The 19,161-nt window shown below is 44.8% G+C and overlaps 2 protein-coding genes across 5 annotated transcripts in view; both read left to right on the forward strand.

Moving 5' to 3' along the window:
* The window catches only part of ZNF592 (zinc finger protein 592), a 31,922-nt gene extending 23,172 nt beyond the window's left edge, over positions 1-8,750 (forward strand). For 2 of the 3 annotated variants that reach the window (XM_015872317.2, XM_015872318.2), the window contains 4 exons: positions 588-896; positions 2,120-2,232; positions 5,548-5,683; positions 6,981-8,750. In XM_015872317.2, coding sequence (XP_015727803.1) covers positions 588-896; positions 2,120-2,232; positions 5,548-5,683; positions 6,981-7,496 — 1,074 coding nt within the window. In that variant the 3' untranslated portion in view covers positions 7,497-8,750. The remainder of the gene's footprint in view (positions 1-587; positions 897-2,119; positions 2,233-5,547; positions 5,684-6,980) is intronic. The other variant, XM_015872319.2, reaches the window with a different exon arrangement.
* A 246-nt stretch (positions 8,751-8,996) lies between these two features.
* Positions 8,997-18,109, forward strand: SEC11A (SEC11 homolog A, signal peptidase complex subunit). 2 transcript variants are annotated; one of them, XM_015872344.2, is made up of 6 exons: positions 8,998-9,132; positions 9,223-9,332; positions 12,475-12,624; positions 16,852-16,971; positions 17,419-17,476; positions 17,631-18,107. In XM_015872344.2, the coding sequence occupies exons 1-6, from the start codon at positions 9,082-9,084 to the stop codon at positions 17,679-17,681; spliced, it is 540 nt and encodes a 179-aa protein (XP_015727830.1). In that variant the 5' UTR covers positions 8,998-9,081; the 3' UTR covers positions 17,682-18,107. The 2 variants fall into 2 exon arrangements, with proteins under 2 accessions (XP_015727831.1, XP_015727830.1); XM_015872345.2 differs by lacking the exon at positions 12,475-12,624 and having other exon boundaries at positions 8,997-9,132; positions 17,631-18,109.
* The last annotated feature ends 1,052 nt before the right edge of the window (positions 18,110-19,161 follow it).

Raw genomic sequence — 19,161 nt, forward strand, 5'->3', positions numbered from 1 at the left:
GTGGACTTTGACCTGCTCAGGACACTTGTTGCAGGGGTCTCTTGGGAGTTGCTTCTTAAGGGCAAAGGAGTCCAGGTAGCCTGGACGCTCCTCAAGGTGGAAATCTTAAAGGCACAAGAACAGGCTGTCCCTGAATGCTGTAAGGTGGGTGAGCTGGTTTAGTGGCTTGTGGTAGCAATGGTAATGGGAGGACTGTTGGCCTAGGTGATCTTGTAGGTCCTTTCCAAACCTGTGATTCTATGATTCTTGAAGTAATGACAGTTAGCATTTCTCTCTCACTTTGTCTTCCCTTCTTATCTTGAGTGCTCAGGGCCCATACAAAATGTTAAACTGATAGCAGTGAGGAGTTCCTGTTGTCACATAGGATACATAAATAGAAGCTTCATGTTTCTTGGGAATATCTCTTACTGAGGGAAGTGCTGTGGTCAGCTTTGAGGAGAAATGGGAGAGTGTGCAGGGGCCATATGGTAACTTAGTGTTTGGAGGGGGCTTTTAAAATCTATTTATATGTGGTATTTATACATAAGGGTATGTAATACAGATTACAAATAGGTGATATGTTTGATGTTGTTATTTTTGTTTTCCAGGGTGTTCATGGAGTCCCCCAAAATCCTGAGGAACTCTTAAACTTTCGACAGAAGTCTGAGAAGACGTCAAGGAACCAGGTTCATAACCCACAAAAGGAGCTGTCAGTGGCCAATGGGACTTCCCACTCACCTCTGCCAAGGAAAGACATGAGGATGGAAGGACACAATCCCGAATCCAAGTCCAGGCTGAGAAGAACTGGTTGGACTTGCAAGGAATGTTCTCAGTGGTTCCCTGATCGGGAAACCTATGTGTCCCACATGAAGAGAAATCATGGAAGGGTACGGACTCGCACAAAACGTTTCAGCTGGGTAATGAGATAGTTTTAGCAAAAGAGTCTGGTGATCGTTAATATTTGAGGCAAAGAGAATTTGTTTGCCAGTTGACTGCACTGACAGAATGCTTTCTGTCCTTGGTCATATGCTCTACAACCTTATGTAACTTATCCATTTTGTTGTTCCTTCTCCCACTGCATTTAACGACAGGCTTTCTCCTGTGCTTGTTTATGTAAGTGGATGGAAAGTCTACTTCACCAGCTGGTGGTCCAACAGGTGGTCTAAACAAAGTTTCAGGAGGATGTAGAGTTCTTAATGACACTGTATTATTTGGTAGATACAACAGGTATATGGAGTGTACAGAGCTGTCATAAAATCTCAGTTTTTTTGGTTTTATTCAGTTCTGGCCTTGCCATGACCTAGTTCTGTCAGGTTAAGCCTTACTTGCTGGCAGAACATAGGCCAAGATGTGTGTGCCAGATTTCTAAGTACCTTGGTATCAGGACTTGTTTGAGTCACCCTTCTTGAATCTTATGAGCAGACACTGTGGAAATGTGGTTTATAGGCCTCAATGCCTTCTAACCTAGTGTGGGGAATGCTGAGTTGTGCACTTAAATATCAAGATGTGGGCAGGGTGAGAGTGCTGAATTTTCCTGTTTGAATTCTATAGGAGGAGGAAATTTGCCAAATATTTCAGTTTAATACATAATATGTCTTTGTTGTTTGAGATGATTCTTAAGTGGACTGCACACTTTGGGTATACAAAAGAGATAAGGAAAAGGAGAAAGCTAGCTACAGGGCAGAGTTTGGTATCATAAATGGGTAACAGGTGGTACTGTATGATGCTCTCTAACATACTGCCCTTCTATTGTGATGAGCTAGGAGAGGGAAGCTGTACTTCACACTGGGTCCTGCCATCTCCTGGTTGAGAATAGACCTTCCCTTGAATTAATTCTGCAGAGTCCTGCGGCAAAATGACTGCGCAGCAGAAGCGTCTAATGCAGTTTCTATCTTCGAAAAAAAAAGCAAGCATGTGGCTTAACTAGTTTTATAAGACCAGTGCTCCAGTACTGTTATTAGCCAACTGCTGGGCTGAATGTAAGTGAAACCCCAAAATTTCAGTTGCCTTTATCAGTGGAGGAGGGTTGTTTTGCACCCAAGAGGTGAGGTCCAGATGAGCAGCAGGGGAAAGTCAGAAAAAGGAAGTCAGTGCCTTTTTGTCTCCCTGCTACTGAAAGATATTTCTGTTCTTCTGCTAGGCTATGAAGAGATATCCCTGTCGACAGTGTGAACGCTCTTTTAATGCCTCCAACAGTCTGCGTAGACACATCCGCAACAATCACGATACAGCAAAGAAAATTTACACTTGCTGGTATGTACTGAATACCACATTTCAGATTTGTACTCAGTGATGGGCTAACCTTTCATGTTTGGAAGCCCTTTGTAGTAGATGATGCCTGCTCATCCTACGTCAGGCTAGAAATGACTGAGGGAGAGTGAGAAGACAAATATTTTAAATGTAAGCAACTTGGTGGCTAAAATAAGTCCTTGGGTTGGACTGAACAACACCCTTTTGGAAACTTAGGGTAAGGTTTGATTTGAGAACTGCAGGTCCAGCATGACATTTATAACAGCCTTATGGAACAGCCAAGAAAATACTGATCTAATCTTTGTTTCTTGGTTTCAGTAGTTATGCATCGTGCTTGTGTCTTTCCAATGGAAAAAATGGCACAGAAGGTGTATCAAATGCGAAGGGGTTGGGGCTGTAGGCCCTTTTATGCTGGCAGAAGTGTCTGCACAAGCTGCAGTGGAGAATCGAGCTCTCTGGATTTGTTTGGGAGGATGCTCCTCAGAGTAGGAGGATAGATTTGGAGACTCCAGATGAGCTGCATGAATCAGCAGTGAATGAAAATCTTGGCTGGTGAACATATTTTAAATGAGAATACAGTGTCAGTTCAGGACAAAGCTCAGTGCTTACAAAAATACCCCTGCAACTGTTCTTATCTGCTGTTGCAGAATAAGTCATATGCTGAACGATCACGCAAGCTTAATTCCTGTCTCAGATTCTGAGGCACTTTCTTAAAACAGAATTCCAGCACATTTGTGTTTGAAAGGACGTTTGTACTGATGTAGGTTAGGGGATTTTTTTTTATTCAACTGAAATTTTGTAAGAAAGCAAGTGTTCCTGAGGAATGTGCTGTGGATTTTTGCACTTAGATGACTAGAAAATTGTTTTGAAGTGTACATCTTTAGTGTGCTCCTTTCCTGTGGCCCACACGGTGAGCCATGGTAGCTTTGAGGACATGGATGAAGTATTGGCATCGTCACCACTGGAGCCTGATAGAAGCAAATTCCCAATGCATTTTCAGCCAGAATTTCTCAGCTTCCCTTTTCTTGTAACTGCACCATGACCTGCACCCTCTGGAGGAGATGAAGCATTGGTTCCCAGTACATTTCATTTTGCTTTAACTTTGTGGGTTGTTGGAGTTACGTGCTCCTGGTGTGTAGAAATCTGTTCTCTTTCGGATCAGTTGGTTTCAGAATAGGGTGTATCAGAATCAAAATAGTAGAGAAGGAGGATTTGTTTAGGAATAATGTCCTGGGATACGCATTAGTTTTACAGATCCTTGGGTCCAGTTTTTCCTGTTACTTTTCAGAACAATGTGCAGCTGTGCATCTATAGTTCACCCATGTGTTCATGGTCGTGCATTATTTGCAGCAGAGAAAACTGAGCTACATATTCCAGTGAATTGTGGTTGTGTTTAATTCTCAAGCTTGTAGTTGCTCAAAATCTGCTAATGAGGTCTCAATTAGACAGTGGTTGTGCCCTCTTTAATCATTATATTTCAGTAAGTCTTACACTACAACACATTAAGACTTCTCCTTAAAACACTTGTGCCAGTATCTCCAACAGCTGCTCTTCGTTTGGATCTCAGGACTTCTGATTGGTCTTCCCTTCAGCTGGGTGACCTGAGCAGGTCTCATTACTGAGCCTTCCTATTAACAGACCCTGCAAGTACCAGTCTCAGTGCCTTAACTTTGTGTCATCCTCTTGTCTTGGATTTCCCCTTGAAGACCAGAAGCATGAGTAAAATCTGTCAATGACCCAATAGTCTGGTATTTCTGTGGCTCCAGGTGTGTGGCTACAGGCTCTTGTAGTTACCCCCTTGCATCTAACATTTAGAGCTGTGATTTGCCCTTCTTGCCCTGCCCTGCTTAAGTCTCAGCCTTGTGTTAACTTTCAAGGGTGAAACCAGTGGCAGAGGACTTGCTTAAGCTCCCTCCTGCCAAGTCTGTCAATGATGTAGTTAGGAAAGCATCTTTTAGCTATTCACGTGAAAAGAATTCCAAATTAGAACAAATTGCAAGGCATTTTCATGTTTTATATATTTTCTTTCATAATTCACTTGGTAATTGTGCTCAGACCTTGCTCTTATTTTCCCAGTCTTAGGTATAAACTGTCTGGAACACTTGATTTTCGGCATGTTTTTTTTTGATAAATACCGCTTAATAACCTCTCATCCTGCCTCCCTGAAGGAGAAAAATCCACAATTAAATATTGATTTATCTTTTAAGCAATTCCTGTTTAAAAAACAAACAAACAAACAAAAAAACAACAGGAATAGTCAGTGAGTACATCTGTGTTTTAACGTCATTACTGACCATTGCTTAATTCCTATCTAGTAGGGAAGCTGGAAGATCAGTAGGAATCTTTTTCTCTCCTGTCCAAAAAGGCCTTTTTCTCCCAGATACGCTCCATCCTTGATTTGCTGCTTTTCATCCCCTGCTGCCTGTGTTTCAGCTTTCAATTTGTGCATTGCGGAGAGACCTGATGTTAATTGCCTCATCGCTCAGCTTGTGGACCTTCCCCACATCACACTGGCCGACAGCAAAGAGTACAAAGTCAACCTTGGCTTTCCTGATTGCATTCTGAGTGCTCTTTGCACCCGACTGTGCTACAGAGAGGTGTTTTTTAGGTTCCTGCGAGACCTGGCATTTATTTCCAGTAGACCTTGGTCATCTGAGAGGGCAAGTTAATAGCTGGCTCTTCCATTTCACATCTCCTTTTGAAGCTTCAGCATAGCTTCTGGCATCTCTTAAATCATTCTGGGTTTTAATGTATTTACTTTCACATAAATTATGCATTTGTGAGTGCTTTTGGCCATGTGAGCTGGAAATTCAGAAGTTTTGTAAGAATTTCAAGTGTGTTATGATGAACATGGTGCTGTGGATGTAATACTGCACTGGTTGTGGGACCTACAGGGCTCCTCCTTGTTGCACACAAAGTGAGGTCTCTCTGTGCATTGCTGTCCCGAAAGCTGCTCTTCTCCTGTTCTTTTTTCATCTTGATTACTTACCTTGTGCTTGTGCAGCATGTATCACAGTGGCCCTGATCTCCAGTCATCCCTGTATTTATTAAGTACTGTACTGTAAGTAATACATGCCCCACTTTCATCCTTGTTCATCCTTACTGCAGTAAACTTTTATTGTTTTTCTGTCAGGGATAATATTTTATTAGTAAAATGGTGATTTCCTGTCTCTTTTGGTAATCTAATAGTACATTACTCAGCAACATCTGTCTCCTATGACACCTATTGGTTTGGTGCATAACGAAGAGCTGTTTGGATGAAAGAGCAGTTGGGCATTTCCTCTAATAAATTCTCTTTGTTTTGTTTTTATTTCCAAGGTACTGCACAGATGAAAATCAGACTTTTTCTCAGCTGTTCATGCTGGAGAATCACATCAGCCTCATGCACGGCATCAAAAGCCCAGACTTATCCCAGATGGCCAAAGCAAAAGTTCCAGAGAGAGACACAGCAGAAGTAACTCATACATTTTCATTGAAAAATAAATGTACCTGGCGAGTAGCAGTCCACATGGGGTAGTAAACAAGTGGTATTTGTGGCAGTAAAGCCCACTCACTTTGAAATATGTCAGATTTCCCTTCTGATCTCCCAGTTCCATCTAGTTTGTTTCTAGCAGTGTCATGATCTGAACTGAAAGTGCAGCTGAGCTGCAGCAGCACTGGAGCAATGCGTCTTGCATTTTTCAAGATGGTTTTGAACATACGGCCCTGTGTTTACTGGCCTTTTTCAGTCCACTTTGCAACCAGAACTACTTTAGGTTTGTTTTTTACCCTCGTTTTCCCATGCCACTGGGTCTGAGAATCTGGTACATTTTTTCTGCTTTCTCCCTTTCTGCTTTTTTGTTACTACTTACACAAAGGTTTCTGGTTTAACTCATACTAGATCTGTTACTTATGAGCACTGCATTCCTCCTCAATGGGACTGTGCCATTTTTTTTCAGCAATGGTAACTGTCCAACTGATGTTATTTTGGGTTGGTTTGGAGTGGAAGGTTGGCAGGTTGAGCTCCTTATTCCATTTAGTTTAAAAATAGAAGGAATATAAAGGAAAATCTGTTACTGTTTATCCGCCACCAGTACTGTAGCACTGAGGGATTGCAACCAAGACCCTTCTGTGTTTGTGTAGTGATCCCAGGCATGGAGAAAGGGAAACCTGGAATTCACTTCTGTGAGCTGGTGGCTGCTTCCCCAACACAGATCTGTGCACCTGGGGAGCTGGCTGCACGCTGCTCTAGCTGTGTTTCAGACACAAGCCAAACCATATGCAAAACAAAGTCTGTGAGGTGCTTCTGGATGGGGAGATAACAAAATGACACAAAGGGACACATGATCGAGCCATCCTCGTAAGAGGACACTGTGCTGCAGGATGATGTGGTAGAGGGCATGAGACAATGAGAGACGGCATGAAGAAAAAGAGTAGAGGGAAAAACATTCAGCTTCTCCTTCCCATGGTTTTTCTGCCTTGCCAGCCCCTCCCAGAGCTCCCATCTCGCTTTGCAAGGCAGCAGTTGACATTCTGCATATTGTGATGATGGGCAGAGTTGGCATTGATGTAACCCTGAGCTGTTTGGGTATTGATAGGAAAGACAATACAAGAGGAGCCCCTAGGCGTGCTGTTGTTTAATTTGTAACAAAATACCTGTGTGTATTCACCCTCAGATGCCTTCAATTGTATGTGTGGGATTTAGCAAACTAAGATGCTTATTATTCTGTGGGCTCAGACAAAGAAGTAACTCGTTAATCTTATTTTTTAAGGCAAGATCTCCAAAGAGGATGGCAGTGAACGAGCTGGATCAGGCAGAGACCACTGCAGGTTCAGACGCACCGCCAGCCAAAAAACTGAAAGCGCATTGGAAATGTGCAAAATGTGGATTCGTAACAGACGTCAGTACTGAGTTTCAGGAGCACATACCTCAGCACAAGACAGACAGCTCCACATATCAGTGCTTGTTCTGTGGCTTGTGTTACACATCTCAGATCTCTCTGAACAGACACCTCTTCATTGTTCACAAAGTAAAAGATGAGGAGGAAGAAGAGGATGACGAGGAGCAAGAGGAGGGAGAAGAGGAGAGGGAGAAGCTACGAGCAGAGACGAATGAAAACGGACACGAGGGGTATAATGGCGAGATGATCACTACGGCCGAAGAAGGAGGCCTGGAATGCAAAGAGTGCAAAACTGACTCAGCTCTTTGTGAGCACAGGCAGACGTGTGGTATGGAGGGTCCTCGCAGCACCTCTCAGAACAAACATTCGAAGTCTCTTAAGACTTAGAAGCAAAACAAAAACTTTTTGCTCCGTTGGGGTTTTTTTCTTTGGGGGTTTTTATTCAAAATACTTGGTGGGGATGGGACAAATCATTGGTTTCTTGGGATGGACATTGCTTTCCGTTAACTTCCATTTGTAAGGGAAATTTGGGAAAAAACAAGTACCCTGCCATTGCATCCTGAGCACTAACTCTCTGCCAGCTCAGAGAGTTGAAAAGGGAAAGCAGGGCTGGAATCCTTCCTGGAGCTTGTCCAACTCCTGAGGATCAAGGAGCACTTTCTGCACCTGCAGTTCCCTAGAGATGAGCTTTCCTCCTTTGAGTGCACTGCCTCGGCCTCTGCCCACAGCCCCAGCCTTGCCTTCCCCATCTCCCTTTCTGTCTGCATCTATTTATGATTTACGTTTCCCATTCTGCCTTTTTTTAATTCACTTTAATTCATAACGCTGTCTCAGCAAAGCATGCCTGTCAGGGCCGTGCTGACTGACCCGAGATTGTCTATGTTTAATGGGGACGGGCCTGAGTTGTACTCAAGCCTGCATTTAATTTATTATGCTAATAACAGTCATGTTTTCCAAAAGGTAATTTAATGAAGCATCATAATTCTTAATCACCCTGAAACAGAATTTTGTAGCCCCTTCTTGGGAGAGCACAACCACAGTGGGAGGGAGGTGGGTGGGTACAGAATTAAGGCATTACGGTCCCAAAAACGAGACCTTCTCACCAGGACCTGTGGGGTCCTGGCAGGGAGGTGGTGAGGGCTCCTACAAGGCTGGTCTACAAGCCGCCATCCCCTTGGCAGTGCTGCTCCCTCCTGCCTCAGTTTCCCTTATTCCTTTGGAGACATTTATGTCCATGTAGTCATATTGACTCTGTGCCGTTTCCTCATTGTCCCCCCATCACACACGTTTCATGTAATATAATTATCTCCTATACTTTTTTTTTTATGTTGAGCCAGAATCCTGCTCGTTATTGTTTACTATGACAATGTTTAAATAATTTAAGAACTATTTATCTTATTGCATATGAATTGCTCACTTTCTTGTCTCGATGTGTTTTGATACAAACAGTTTGGACTCTTTGTATTTTTTGATACCGTGTACATTAGCCTAGGGAATGTTTTACAAGGTAGCCTATGTAGAGTACCAATAGCAGGGGGCTGTGGCTCCCAAGCCATCACATATCTATTTAATCTGCAGTGGCATTTGTGCCTTGCTATAATGTTTACTTCAAAGTATTTCAAATAAAAGCATCCAACAGTGCTCGTGGTGTGGTGTTTGTGTGCCAAGGGGAGGGGGGCTGTGAGGAGCTGGGGGTGTGCAGCCTGGAGGAGAGAAGGCTGCGGGGAGACCTCAGTGCGGCCTGCCAGGACCTGAGGGGAGATTATAAGCGGGAGGGTGAGCGACTTCGTACCTAGGGCGGTAGTGATAGATAGGCCGAGGGGCAGTGACCTTAACAGGGGGATGGAGCTCCGCCCCCTTCCACGCCCCCCCCCGGGGCCGCCCTCGCTTTCCTCGAGCGGGGCCGAACCGGAAGCGGCTGAGCGCGCGGGCGGAAGGGGAAGTGCCGCGGTGCCGTGTCCGTAGCGGCGCGATGTTGTCGCTGGACTTTCTGGACGATGTGCGGCGCATGAACAAGCGGCAGGTGCGCGGCGGGGCGGGCCGGGCCGAACCGGGCACAGCACCAGGACACGGCCCGGCCTGACCCCGCCGCCCCCTTCTGCTTCCCTCCCAGCTCTACTACCAGGTGCTGAACTTCGCCATGATCGTCTCCTCTGCACTTATGATATGGAAAGGGCTGATGGTGGTGACGGGCAGCGAGAGCCCCATCGTGGTGGTGCTGAGGTAACGGCGCGGCCGCAGCGATGGAGGCGGGCGGTGTGGGTGGTGCGCGGGTAACAGTCACTGTGGTGATGATGGCTGTGGTGATGATGGCTGTGGTGATGATGGCTGTGGTGATCACGGCTGTGGTGATGATGGCTGTGGTGATGATGGCTGTGGTGATCACGGCTGTGGTGGTGCCGTGGGTCGGTGATGGCGGTACCTGCCTGTCCGGCACTATGGACCATGTTCTGAACTCAATTCTCAAGGTGCTACCTCACCAGTGCTGAGAACAGACGGATGATCACCTCTCTGCTCCTGCTGGTCACACTATTTCTAATACAGGCCAGGATGCCATTGGCCTTCTTGGCCACCTGGGCACACTGTCGGCTCATGTTCAGCCGAGCATCGACCAACACCCCCAGGTCCCTTTCCTCTTCACAGTCATACAGCCACTCAGCCCCAAGCCTATAGCTCTGCATGGGGTTATTGTGGCCAAAGTTCAGCACCCGGCACTTGGCCTTGTTGACCCTCAGCCCATTCTCCTCAGCCCAGTGATCCAGATTATCCAGATCCCTCTGAAGGGCCTCCCTACCCTCAGGCAGATCAACACGACCTCTCAACTTCGTGTCATCTGCAAACTTACTGAGGGTGCACTCAATCCCTCATCCAGGTCATCATTAAAGATATTAAACAAGATGGGCCCCAGTACCGACCCCTGGGGGACACCACTTGTAACGGGTCACCAGCTGGACTCCATTAACCAGTACCCATTGGGCACGGCCCTCTAACCAGTTCCTAACCCAAAGGAGGGTACACCTGTCTAGGCCACGGACAGCCAGTTTCCCCAGGAGAATACTGTGAGAGGCTGTGTCAAAGGCTTTGCTGAAGTCTGGGTAGACTACATCAACAGGCTTTCCCTCATCAACCAGTCTGGTCACCCAGTCATAGAAGGAAATGAGGTTGGTCGAGCATGACCTGCCTTTCATGAATCCGTGCTGGCTGGACCTGATCCCCTGGATGCCACGCAAGGGCTGTGTGATCTCAACCAAGGTGATTTGTTCCATAACTTTCCCTGGTACTGAGGTCAGGCTGACAGGCCTGTAGTTCCCTGGATCCTCCTTAGGGCCCTTCTTGTAGGTTGGAGTCACATCATCAAGCCTCCAAACCTCCAGGACCTCTCCAGTTAACCAGGAGCACTGGTAGATGGTGGATTGCGGCTCAGCAGTCACCCCCGCCAGCTCCCTCATCACCCGAGGATGGAGCCCATCTGGTCCCATGGACCTGTGGCAGTCCAGGTGGAGGAGGAGCTCTTTAACTGCCTCCATCTGAATCACTGGGGGTGTATTCTGCGTTCCATCCCAGTCTTCCAGGTCTGGGCGTAAAGGACCCTGAGGATAACTGGTCTGCCAGATGTAAAGAAGGCACTGAGGACCTCAGCCTTCTCCTTATCCTCACTGTTCACATTCCCCACTTCATCAAGTAAAGGGTGGACACTTTCCTTGGTTCTTCTCTTACCATTGATATATTTGTAAAAGGATTTCTTATTCTCTTTTACTGTAGTGGCCAATCTAAATTTGAGTCGGGCTTTTGCCTTCCTAACTTCCTCCCTGCAACTTCCTTGTAGTCTCCCCAAGTATCCTGTCCCTGCTTCCAGAAGACATAGACTCTTTTTTTCCAGAGTCTCAACAATAGTTCCCAGTTCATCCACACCGGCTACCCCTACAGCTCACCTTACAGCATTCAGGGACAGCCTGTTCTTGTGCCTTTAAGATTTCCACTTTGAGGAGTGTCCAGGCTTCCTGGACTCCTTTACCCTTAAGGAGCGACTCCCAAGAGACCCCTGCAGCAGGCATCCTGGACAGGTTAAAATCCACCCCCTAGAAGTTCAAGAGAGCAGTTTTGCTGGTCACAAAATGCCCGAAGGGATGGGATAGGTGCTGCTCATTGGTGCTGGTGTGAGGACAAGAGGTGCTGGGCACAAACTGGAGCACAGGAGGTTCTGTCTGACCATCAGCCAGCCTTGTGCAGGTGATGGAGCACTGACATAGGCTGCCCAAAGGGGCTGTGGAGTCTCTGTGGGGATGTTCAGAAACCACCTTTATGTGACCACTTCTCTCTGGGTGTCCTCATACATGTGTGGCTGAAAATAAGGGATATCACCATAACTGGATATGTTTCAGATGTTGTGTGTTGCCTTGCAAAAGCATGATGCCATGGGCACCACCCATGGTATGCCCTACTTGTGTCCTCCTTTCTGGGTCAGATTCCTCCTGGGTGGAGTTCTTGGGCAGTGACTGGGTTCTGCATGGGTATCAGTGCGTTTTTACATCGTTGTTAATTATCGCGTGCCATTTAACAAGGCTCAAAAAGAAAAGACTTAAAAGCAAGTGGCAGTCTTGATGGATCCTTTGAAGCTCAGGGGGGATGTTTTGCACTGCTCTTCCCAGTGAGTAAGATGTGGGCCGTTAGGTCACATCCTCTCTTCTTATCTCCTGAACAGCAGCTTCTCTACTGTCTCGAGATAAAACAGTTAAAGTTCATTGTTTCCTGTTGTATTGCATTATTTATTTGGAATTAGGAAGGTTAAGTATTCGGTAACAATTGCCATTTACCAGACAGGAGAAAAACAACTTGAATAGCAATGCCTGAAATGAGATAGTTAAGCAAAGCGATGAATCACAACAAAGAATTTTTAGCACGTTCGGTCTGTTTGTTCCAGATGGGAACATAAGAGCCCATGTGTTTTCAGCGCTGTGTTCTCAAGGACCGTCTATCTACCTGTGAAAAATAAAATGTAAAAGCTCCCTCCCCACCACTGCAGCACTGCCAATGTAGCACAGTGAATTCAGTGCTTGGAGCGAAGATGCTGCTCCTTTCCAGCCCTGTTATGAGGAAGGGAGCATAAAGACTTGTCTGTTGGTATGATTTTAACCCTTACCACTGGCAGTGATCTTTTCCTACCATGCCCTAATTGCTGCTGGTATAGAGATAGAAAATCCAAATGGAATAGGGATTATACACATGCCAGTCCTCCAAGCCTGTGCCATTATATTAGGCATTCTTCTTTAAGGACACTGCAAGCTTTCTCTTAATAGACTATAAATGTTGAAGCCTGATTCTCGGTGTTTAAATATTGCTCAATTGCTCCTCTTCTTTTTTTCAGTGGAAGCATGGAGCCTGCGTTTCACAGAGGAGATCTCCTGTTCCTAACAAACCGAATTGAAGATCCAATCAGAGTGGGAGAAATTGTGGTCTTTAGGATAGAAGGAAGGGAAATTCCTATAGTCCATCGTGTCCTGAAAATTCACGAGAAGTATGTTAAGAGTTCTGGGGGGCTTCTATTGCAATTGTTGAATTAGTTGTCTTTTTCCTCATCTCCTTGGTTAGGTGAATGTGTGGAACTTCATTGAAGAGCTATCCAAGTGTTGTAGGAAGCAAGGTCAAAATTTCCAGCAGTCCAGATCTATCCCCTTTGGTTTCCTTATGAAGATCAGCTGCAGAGCGCCCAAACTGGGGAGTCTGTCCCGGTATCCTGAACTTACCCTGTCATGTAGCATCTCCTGTCATTTCCATCCCAAATTGCCTCTTAACTTCGCTGTGTTGTCTCCTCTAGGTGTGGATACAGTGGGTATGTTAAGTGACTATCGAAGTAGAACTTTATGCATAAAGAGCATTTTCAGTGCAGCATGCACCACTTTAAGTTTTGAGTGACCTAACCAGGGGTAGGGTGATTTTTGTACAGAGTTTTCTTCTCTGTAGGAATCATTGTAGTATCATTATGCTCAGAGTGTCTAGATGGACTGCACTGTCCTTTGTATTCAAAATCTTGAGCAGGGTGCGTGTCTGAAGGATTGAAAGAAACAGTTATTCTGGTTTGATTACTGAACAGGGTTTGGTTATCCAAGCAAGACTTTCTCTTCAGTTGTGAGCCTCCTTATTTGTCTGTTCTGAAACAATTGGGACTGCTCAAGACCAGTGGGGATAAGTCAGTGGGGATAAGAGCCCTGTGAGAGATGTGAGTGAAAGCTTCTCCTTGAACTGAATCCCTGTTTCTTCAGGCCAGCTCTGAGAAGAGATCTGTATGTGTAACCCTATTTGAATGGGGTCCCAGCATCTTTTTGCTCAGTAAATGCCTGCTGCATTAGGAATGAACTGGAGCTGTACCAAGGCTCAGAGATCTGTTTCTAGATTTAACGAATCACTTGCATTATATGTAAAGGTAGCATTCAAGGGTTGTCATAGGATAGAATGGCTTAGATTGAAAAGGACCTCAAGGACCACAAACTCCAACCATCCTGCCACAGGCAGGGCCATCAACCTCCATATCTAATGGGATATCTAATCAGGCTGCCCAGGGCCCCATCCAACCTGGCCTTGAACACCTCCAGGGACAGGGCATCCACAGCTTCTCTGGGTTGCTGTAAACCAATGAGGTTGAAGTGATTCTCTCTCAAGTATTTGTGGCAGCCACAGATGTTGGAACATCTAGACTGCTCTCCTGACCCAACTCAAGCTCAACCAGCTTCATGCACATAAATAGTTCAGCTAAAATCTTGACTGTGAGAGTGTTGTAGGCATAGCAGATTGTTTGCTGTACAGATTGATTCTACCTCCAAAACCTATAGTGTGTTAGTTGTTTTTCAAAGTATTGGTTCTTGATAGTATTAATTTAAAAATAAGGTTGGTATAGGCAGTTAATCTGCTATCTATCACTGCTCACACACCTTTTGAGATATCTTGGGAACTCTTTTAAGTGAAACACTACTTTCCTTCTCCCCTGTTGCATGCAAAAGTCTCATCTGGGCTCCAGTGCTGCTGCTCGGACTGGTGATTGAAGAGGTAAGAAAAGTCAGGGTGTTCTCTGTCTGCTTTCAGCCACTTTTTGGGAAGGAGGAGCAGAAATATGCTCTCAGTGTAACAGTTTGTCTCCAGACATTCTTCACCCTGTTTTTTGCCCGGCTTTATCTCAGCACTAGGTATCCAGTGCTTTTTTGTTTTTGTTTTTTAAAGTGGAACCATAGTACCAATCCTAGATTTTTTTGAAGTCAAGCCATTCTCCAGTGTTTTTGATTGCATTAAAACAAACAAACAAAAAAAAAACCAAACAAAAAACAAACAAACAAAAAAAAACCCACCAAACCACAGAAATGTGATCCTTATGTTATAAAGATAAAACCGAAAAATGAGTTGTGTGGCCTGAAGCTGAGCATTGGAGGCAGCTCATACTTTGAGGTATCAGTTGCTTCTCTCATTAGTTGAATATTTTTCTGGTGATGGTTCTGAATTCAGGAATTTCCTCTGAATGGGGTCCAGTTTGTTTCTGTAGTCATGGGCTGAGAATGAAAATCATGAGCAGACTCTGTGAAAGCTAACAAGAGCCTCAAAATGAAGAAAAACAGAATACCCTGTTGTCCGCTGTTTTGTGGCAACTGGGGCTCTAGTTCATGTCAGTATTGTTTCAATGAGAAAAGCTTTTTCTACTTGCTAGATTTTTCTTAATTGTTCAGAATAAAATTCAGTTTGTTCCTTATCACTAAATGCAGTCTGCCATCAAAACTGACGCAGTGGTTGTGCAGGAGGGCCAGCCTGGCTTTCTTTTTATCTTTTGGACAGCAGAACAACTCTGCTGTGGGCTTCTCACACAGGTTCATGATACAGCACGGAAGCAGTTCAGTAAGATGGTGAGCTCCTACACCGTCAGTCTTCACAAATAAAACTCCATTATCTGTGTGTATGGGAACTATTGAATAGCAGCCTGAACCTCTGATTGACCACCTGAGGTGAGCACTGGGTCAGCTGTGGGAGCACAGGTGAAGGCAATTCAGGTGTGTGACCAGAAGGGGTGGAACCTGGCTGTACCTCTCCTAGACCCTGTTTAATGGCTGACTGCCACTGGGGAAGGTTCTCTTTCTGGAGATTGCTCCCTATGGAGTTTTCTCTGAGAACCTACAACATCAGTGAGCATTTCATTTATCTTTGATTATCTCTTTCCACCACAATAATCTTTCTAATTACACAACCTGTAAAATACCATCCTAACCACACCACTCTGCTAACTGTACGTTTGTTGGTTGTACACTGTGCCTTTGGGTATCTTTGTCTTTTTCCAGGCTCTGTAAGTAAGCTGATGGGTTTTTGCTATTTCCATACTGTGAGCCAGATGTGCTTTGAAGAGAGATCTGTTCTGTTTTTTCCCTCTTTTCCCTTCCAAGGCTCTCCTATCATGTAACACAGATTGTTGTTTGGCTGTGATGAGAACAGCAGGGGCTCGAGGATCCGCGTGCTTTCCTGTACAATTCTTGACCTGTTGTTTCTCTGAGGAAGCCAACAGAATTGACAGCAGGAAAGCTCCTGCTTGGCATCTGCCTCCACATACCACAGGGAGGCAGTGGGGATGTCCAGTCCCCAAGCAGTGGCACCGACCGCTGCTTTGAAACAGGCATTGCCAGCTGTCCATCCAGCCAGGTGGAAATGCTTGGAGAAGGGAGAAGAGAGTAAAACACAATGTGTAAAGCAAGACAGCACTGTTTCCAGGTCAGAGCAACAGTTCAACTACTCCTGGATCCTGGTTCTGATGAGTTAATGAAGGAAGAATTAGTTAAAGGAAGGATTAAATTAGAAGAAATGAAAGACTAAAAAGAATGCAAGAATTAAAGACCAAAGAGAATATACAGCGATAATTTCCCTGCTTTCTGTAAAATATGGTTTCAATTGAGATTTGATAGTTCTGTATTAATAGCCCCATTTTCATTTTGATGTGGGTATCTGGTCACTTACTGATGTCATTCTTTGCCATCCCAAATACTCTGTCATTGAGATATAGTTCAGTTTGTACCTGCTGCCTCTGGTTTTGTTGGAATCTGGGTGTTGTATGAGAAGAGGCAGTGAAAAGCTGCTTGTAGCTCTCAGTGTCACATGGAATTGCTGTCATGTCTCCTGTCAGTTCTGACATTTCCAGGCTGAAGAGCCTTAGTCTTTTCTTTGTACAGAAGTGGTTCCAGATCTTATTAACCATTTCTGAACCTTCACCAGGTTTTCTCTCCAAAAGGGATGTAGAGGGTTCAGAGCTTTCAAGATGTAGGCACATCCTGAGTTCATGTCATATCATGTTCTGTTGTGTCCCTCTTTCCTAATAATTTCTGTGTTTCAGCTTGTTCCTGACCACTGCTGAGTAGAACTGTATGCTCCAGAGCCTCATTTTCATATAATCATAGAATTATAGCATTTGTATAGAATGGAAGAAGGGCACAAGAGAGGTCAAATGCATAGGCACAGTAGCTGCACCTTCACTGGAAATGGATGGTTCTGTTCTTAAACTCTGCAGGAAAAGTTGCCTGATGCCAGAATTCATTCTTCTTTTGCATTTTTTTTTCCCCAAACACAGTCTTCTTTCCTCTGCCTTCAACAGTTTCCCTCTTTCATCCTGCTTGAACATCTAGGACATATTTGCTTCTAGTATCTTTGCATTAGTCTCAACACGCTTGTTCTAGTACAGCTGTAAAGAAGTTCTTTGACTTATCTTTCTGACTTATTTTGCCAGGCAAAATGGTGACATCAAATTTTTGACAAAGGGAGACAATAATGCTGTGGATGACAGAGGGCTGTACAAACGAGGGCAGCACTGGCTGGAGAAGAAGGATGTAGTAGGAAGAGCACGAGGGTAAGTAGAGTTGAGAAAGATGCAGCTTTTTGTATCGCTCTTCCCCTGTGCTGCCTGTTATCCCCCCTCTCCCAATGAACTTTCCCCACTGGATTTTTGTGACCTGCATGAAAGCATTCCAATTGGTACCATGGGGAGTTAAAAGGCAAATGTAGTTGCGTTCTGAGCTTGGCCCAAGTGAAGGCATCAAGCTGTGAGCTGCATCACGAGATTTTGATACTGAACGGACACCAATGCAAAGGCAGTGTGTGCTCAGGCACAATGAGAATTTGTGTCAGAATTATTTTTGCAAGTCACAGTCCTTCCGGGCACAACAGAACTGAATTTCTAAGGTTGATGCTGACATAGGAACAAATCACCAGCTATACTAGCAGAGGTTATGTGCACCCTTGAATACTCTTTTTAATTATTATTATTTTTTTAATGATAGAATCTTTATTCTTGTAGGTTTGTGCCCTATATTGGAATAGTGACCATCTTAATGAATGATTACCCCAAATTTAAGGTAAGAGTTCTTTCATTTTCTCCCCGACCAGCTAAGGTTACTTTATGAGAACTTTATGTGCTTGGGCAGAACTGTTTGCCCAGTACTTCTAATCTTGTTGCTGCATCTTTAGAGGTGAGTGTGCACTCTTTGTCTCTTGTGCTTTATCTTACAGTATGCAGTCCTCTTTCTACTGGGTTTATTTGTGCTGGTCCATCGAGAGTAGCCTGTTGCACTGAAGTTCGTAGTGAAGATTCCATGGATTTTGTAGGTGAATGTTTTAAGTAGAAGACGATGGTCCGATGTGCCGGGAGGAAGAAGAAAACGTACATTTCAAAGCTTCTTGCCAGTTTGGGTTTGTTTTGTTTTTTACTGCCTAAGGGTGAATGTTTGTCACAGTATTTCCAATGGTTTGTCACATTTTAGCATTTTTAGTGAGTTTTTTATATTAAAACTTTAAGCCAAACTGTTCAGTGTTTGTACTTTGAAGCTGAGCTTCCTCTCCAAGTGCCTTCAGGACTGTGTCCTTTAAGTCTGTGCCTCCGCTGGGCAAGCGTGACCTGTCCCCTTACTGACTGAACTGTCAAATGGTGATCTGTGGAGGTCATGGTTTCTTTCCAATTTAGAACTGGAATAAAGATTTTTCATCTTGCCCAGCATCTCGACACATTCTTTGTTATTGCCCAGCCTCGTTGCCAAGTTTCCCCAGGGAAGGGGTAGGCTTTGTCATTGCTAATGGACTCCTAGAGCCCAGTGAATTAGCTTATCCTCTCCTTACAGAGTAGCAGCTTCTCCTCTCCTTTCTTTTTGAAGAGTAAGCAGTCCCGAGCTGTAGTATTCAGTATTTCTGTGTTACTGTAAATCACACTGAAATAATCTGCTTCAGGACTGCAAGGTGATTTAGGCAGAAGATGGCAAAGAATTATTTCTAGGTAACAGTAGATTTAGGAGGAGAAACAGCCATGGCTGTTTGGCAGGGATGAATTTAGTAGGATGCAAGTGTTGGGTTTTTTGGTTGTTGTTTTTGCATTTTGGAAAAAGGCTTAGGGTCCCCATAGCTGGCCACATCTTACAGCTCATGTCAAAGCTACTTCTTGTCTGAACCCCCACTGCCCAGAGGTTTTAAAGAAGCTGCCTCTTGTCATCACATGCAGCAGCTTGTTTTGTGAGCTTCTTGGTCTAGTTAGTGATCTTGTTTGTGTGGATGAGGTGTCAGAGGAGAATCCAAGACACAAGGCAGAAGCTCTGGAGTATCTGCCTCTATGCACTTATACTGATTGTGTGACCATTGTAACTTGCATCTGTGCTGACTACTGGAAAGATTTTACTTCCCCTTCATTAGCACAGATCTTCACAAGAACAGGTATTGGGATTGTGGTGCCCTTGCTGCCTCCAGCTGAGGCTGCCTGACCCTTGTTGTTCAGTTGTCTCTGGTTGTGTTGCTTGGCATCAGGAGCAAAGCTTTCCTTGCCTGTGTTGTCCCAGGATTGACAGCTCTCCTCTTGATCTTGCAAAACCTATCGGCAGTTCAAGGCCACTGCGTGTTACTTCAGGTGCATTTCACTGCATCCTTTATTCTCTTCTTCTGACTGCTCCCACATTTCCCAGCACCAGGGATTATTGAAGATGATTACTGCTGTCACACATACAGCTTGTGTAGGGTAAAGCAGTCTGGAAGGGCAAGGATAAAACCTCATTTATGTTCT

Source organism: Coturnix japonica, chromosome 10, assembly GCF_001577835.2.
Source record: "Coturnix japonica isolate 7356 chromosome 10, Coturnix japonica 2.1, whole genome shotgun sequence".
Classification (NCBI taxonomy): domain Eukaryota; kingdom Metazoa; phylum Chordata; class Aves; order Galliformes; family Phasianidae; genus Coturnix; species Coturnix japonica.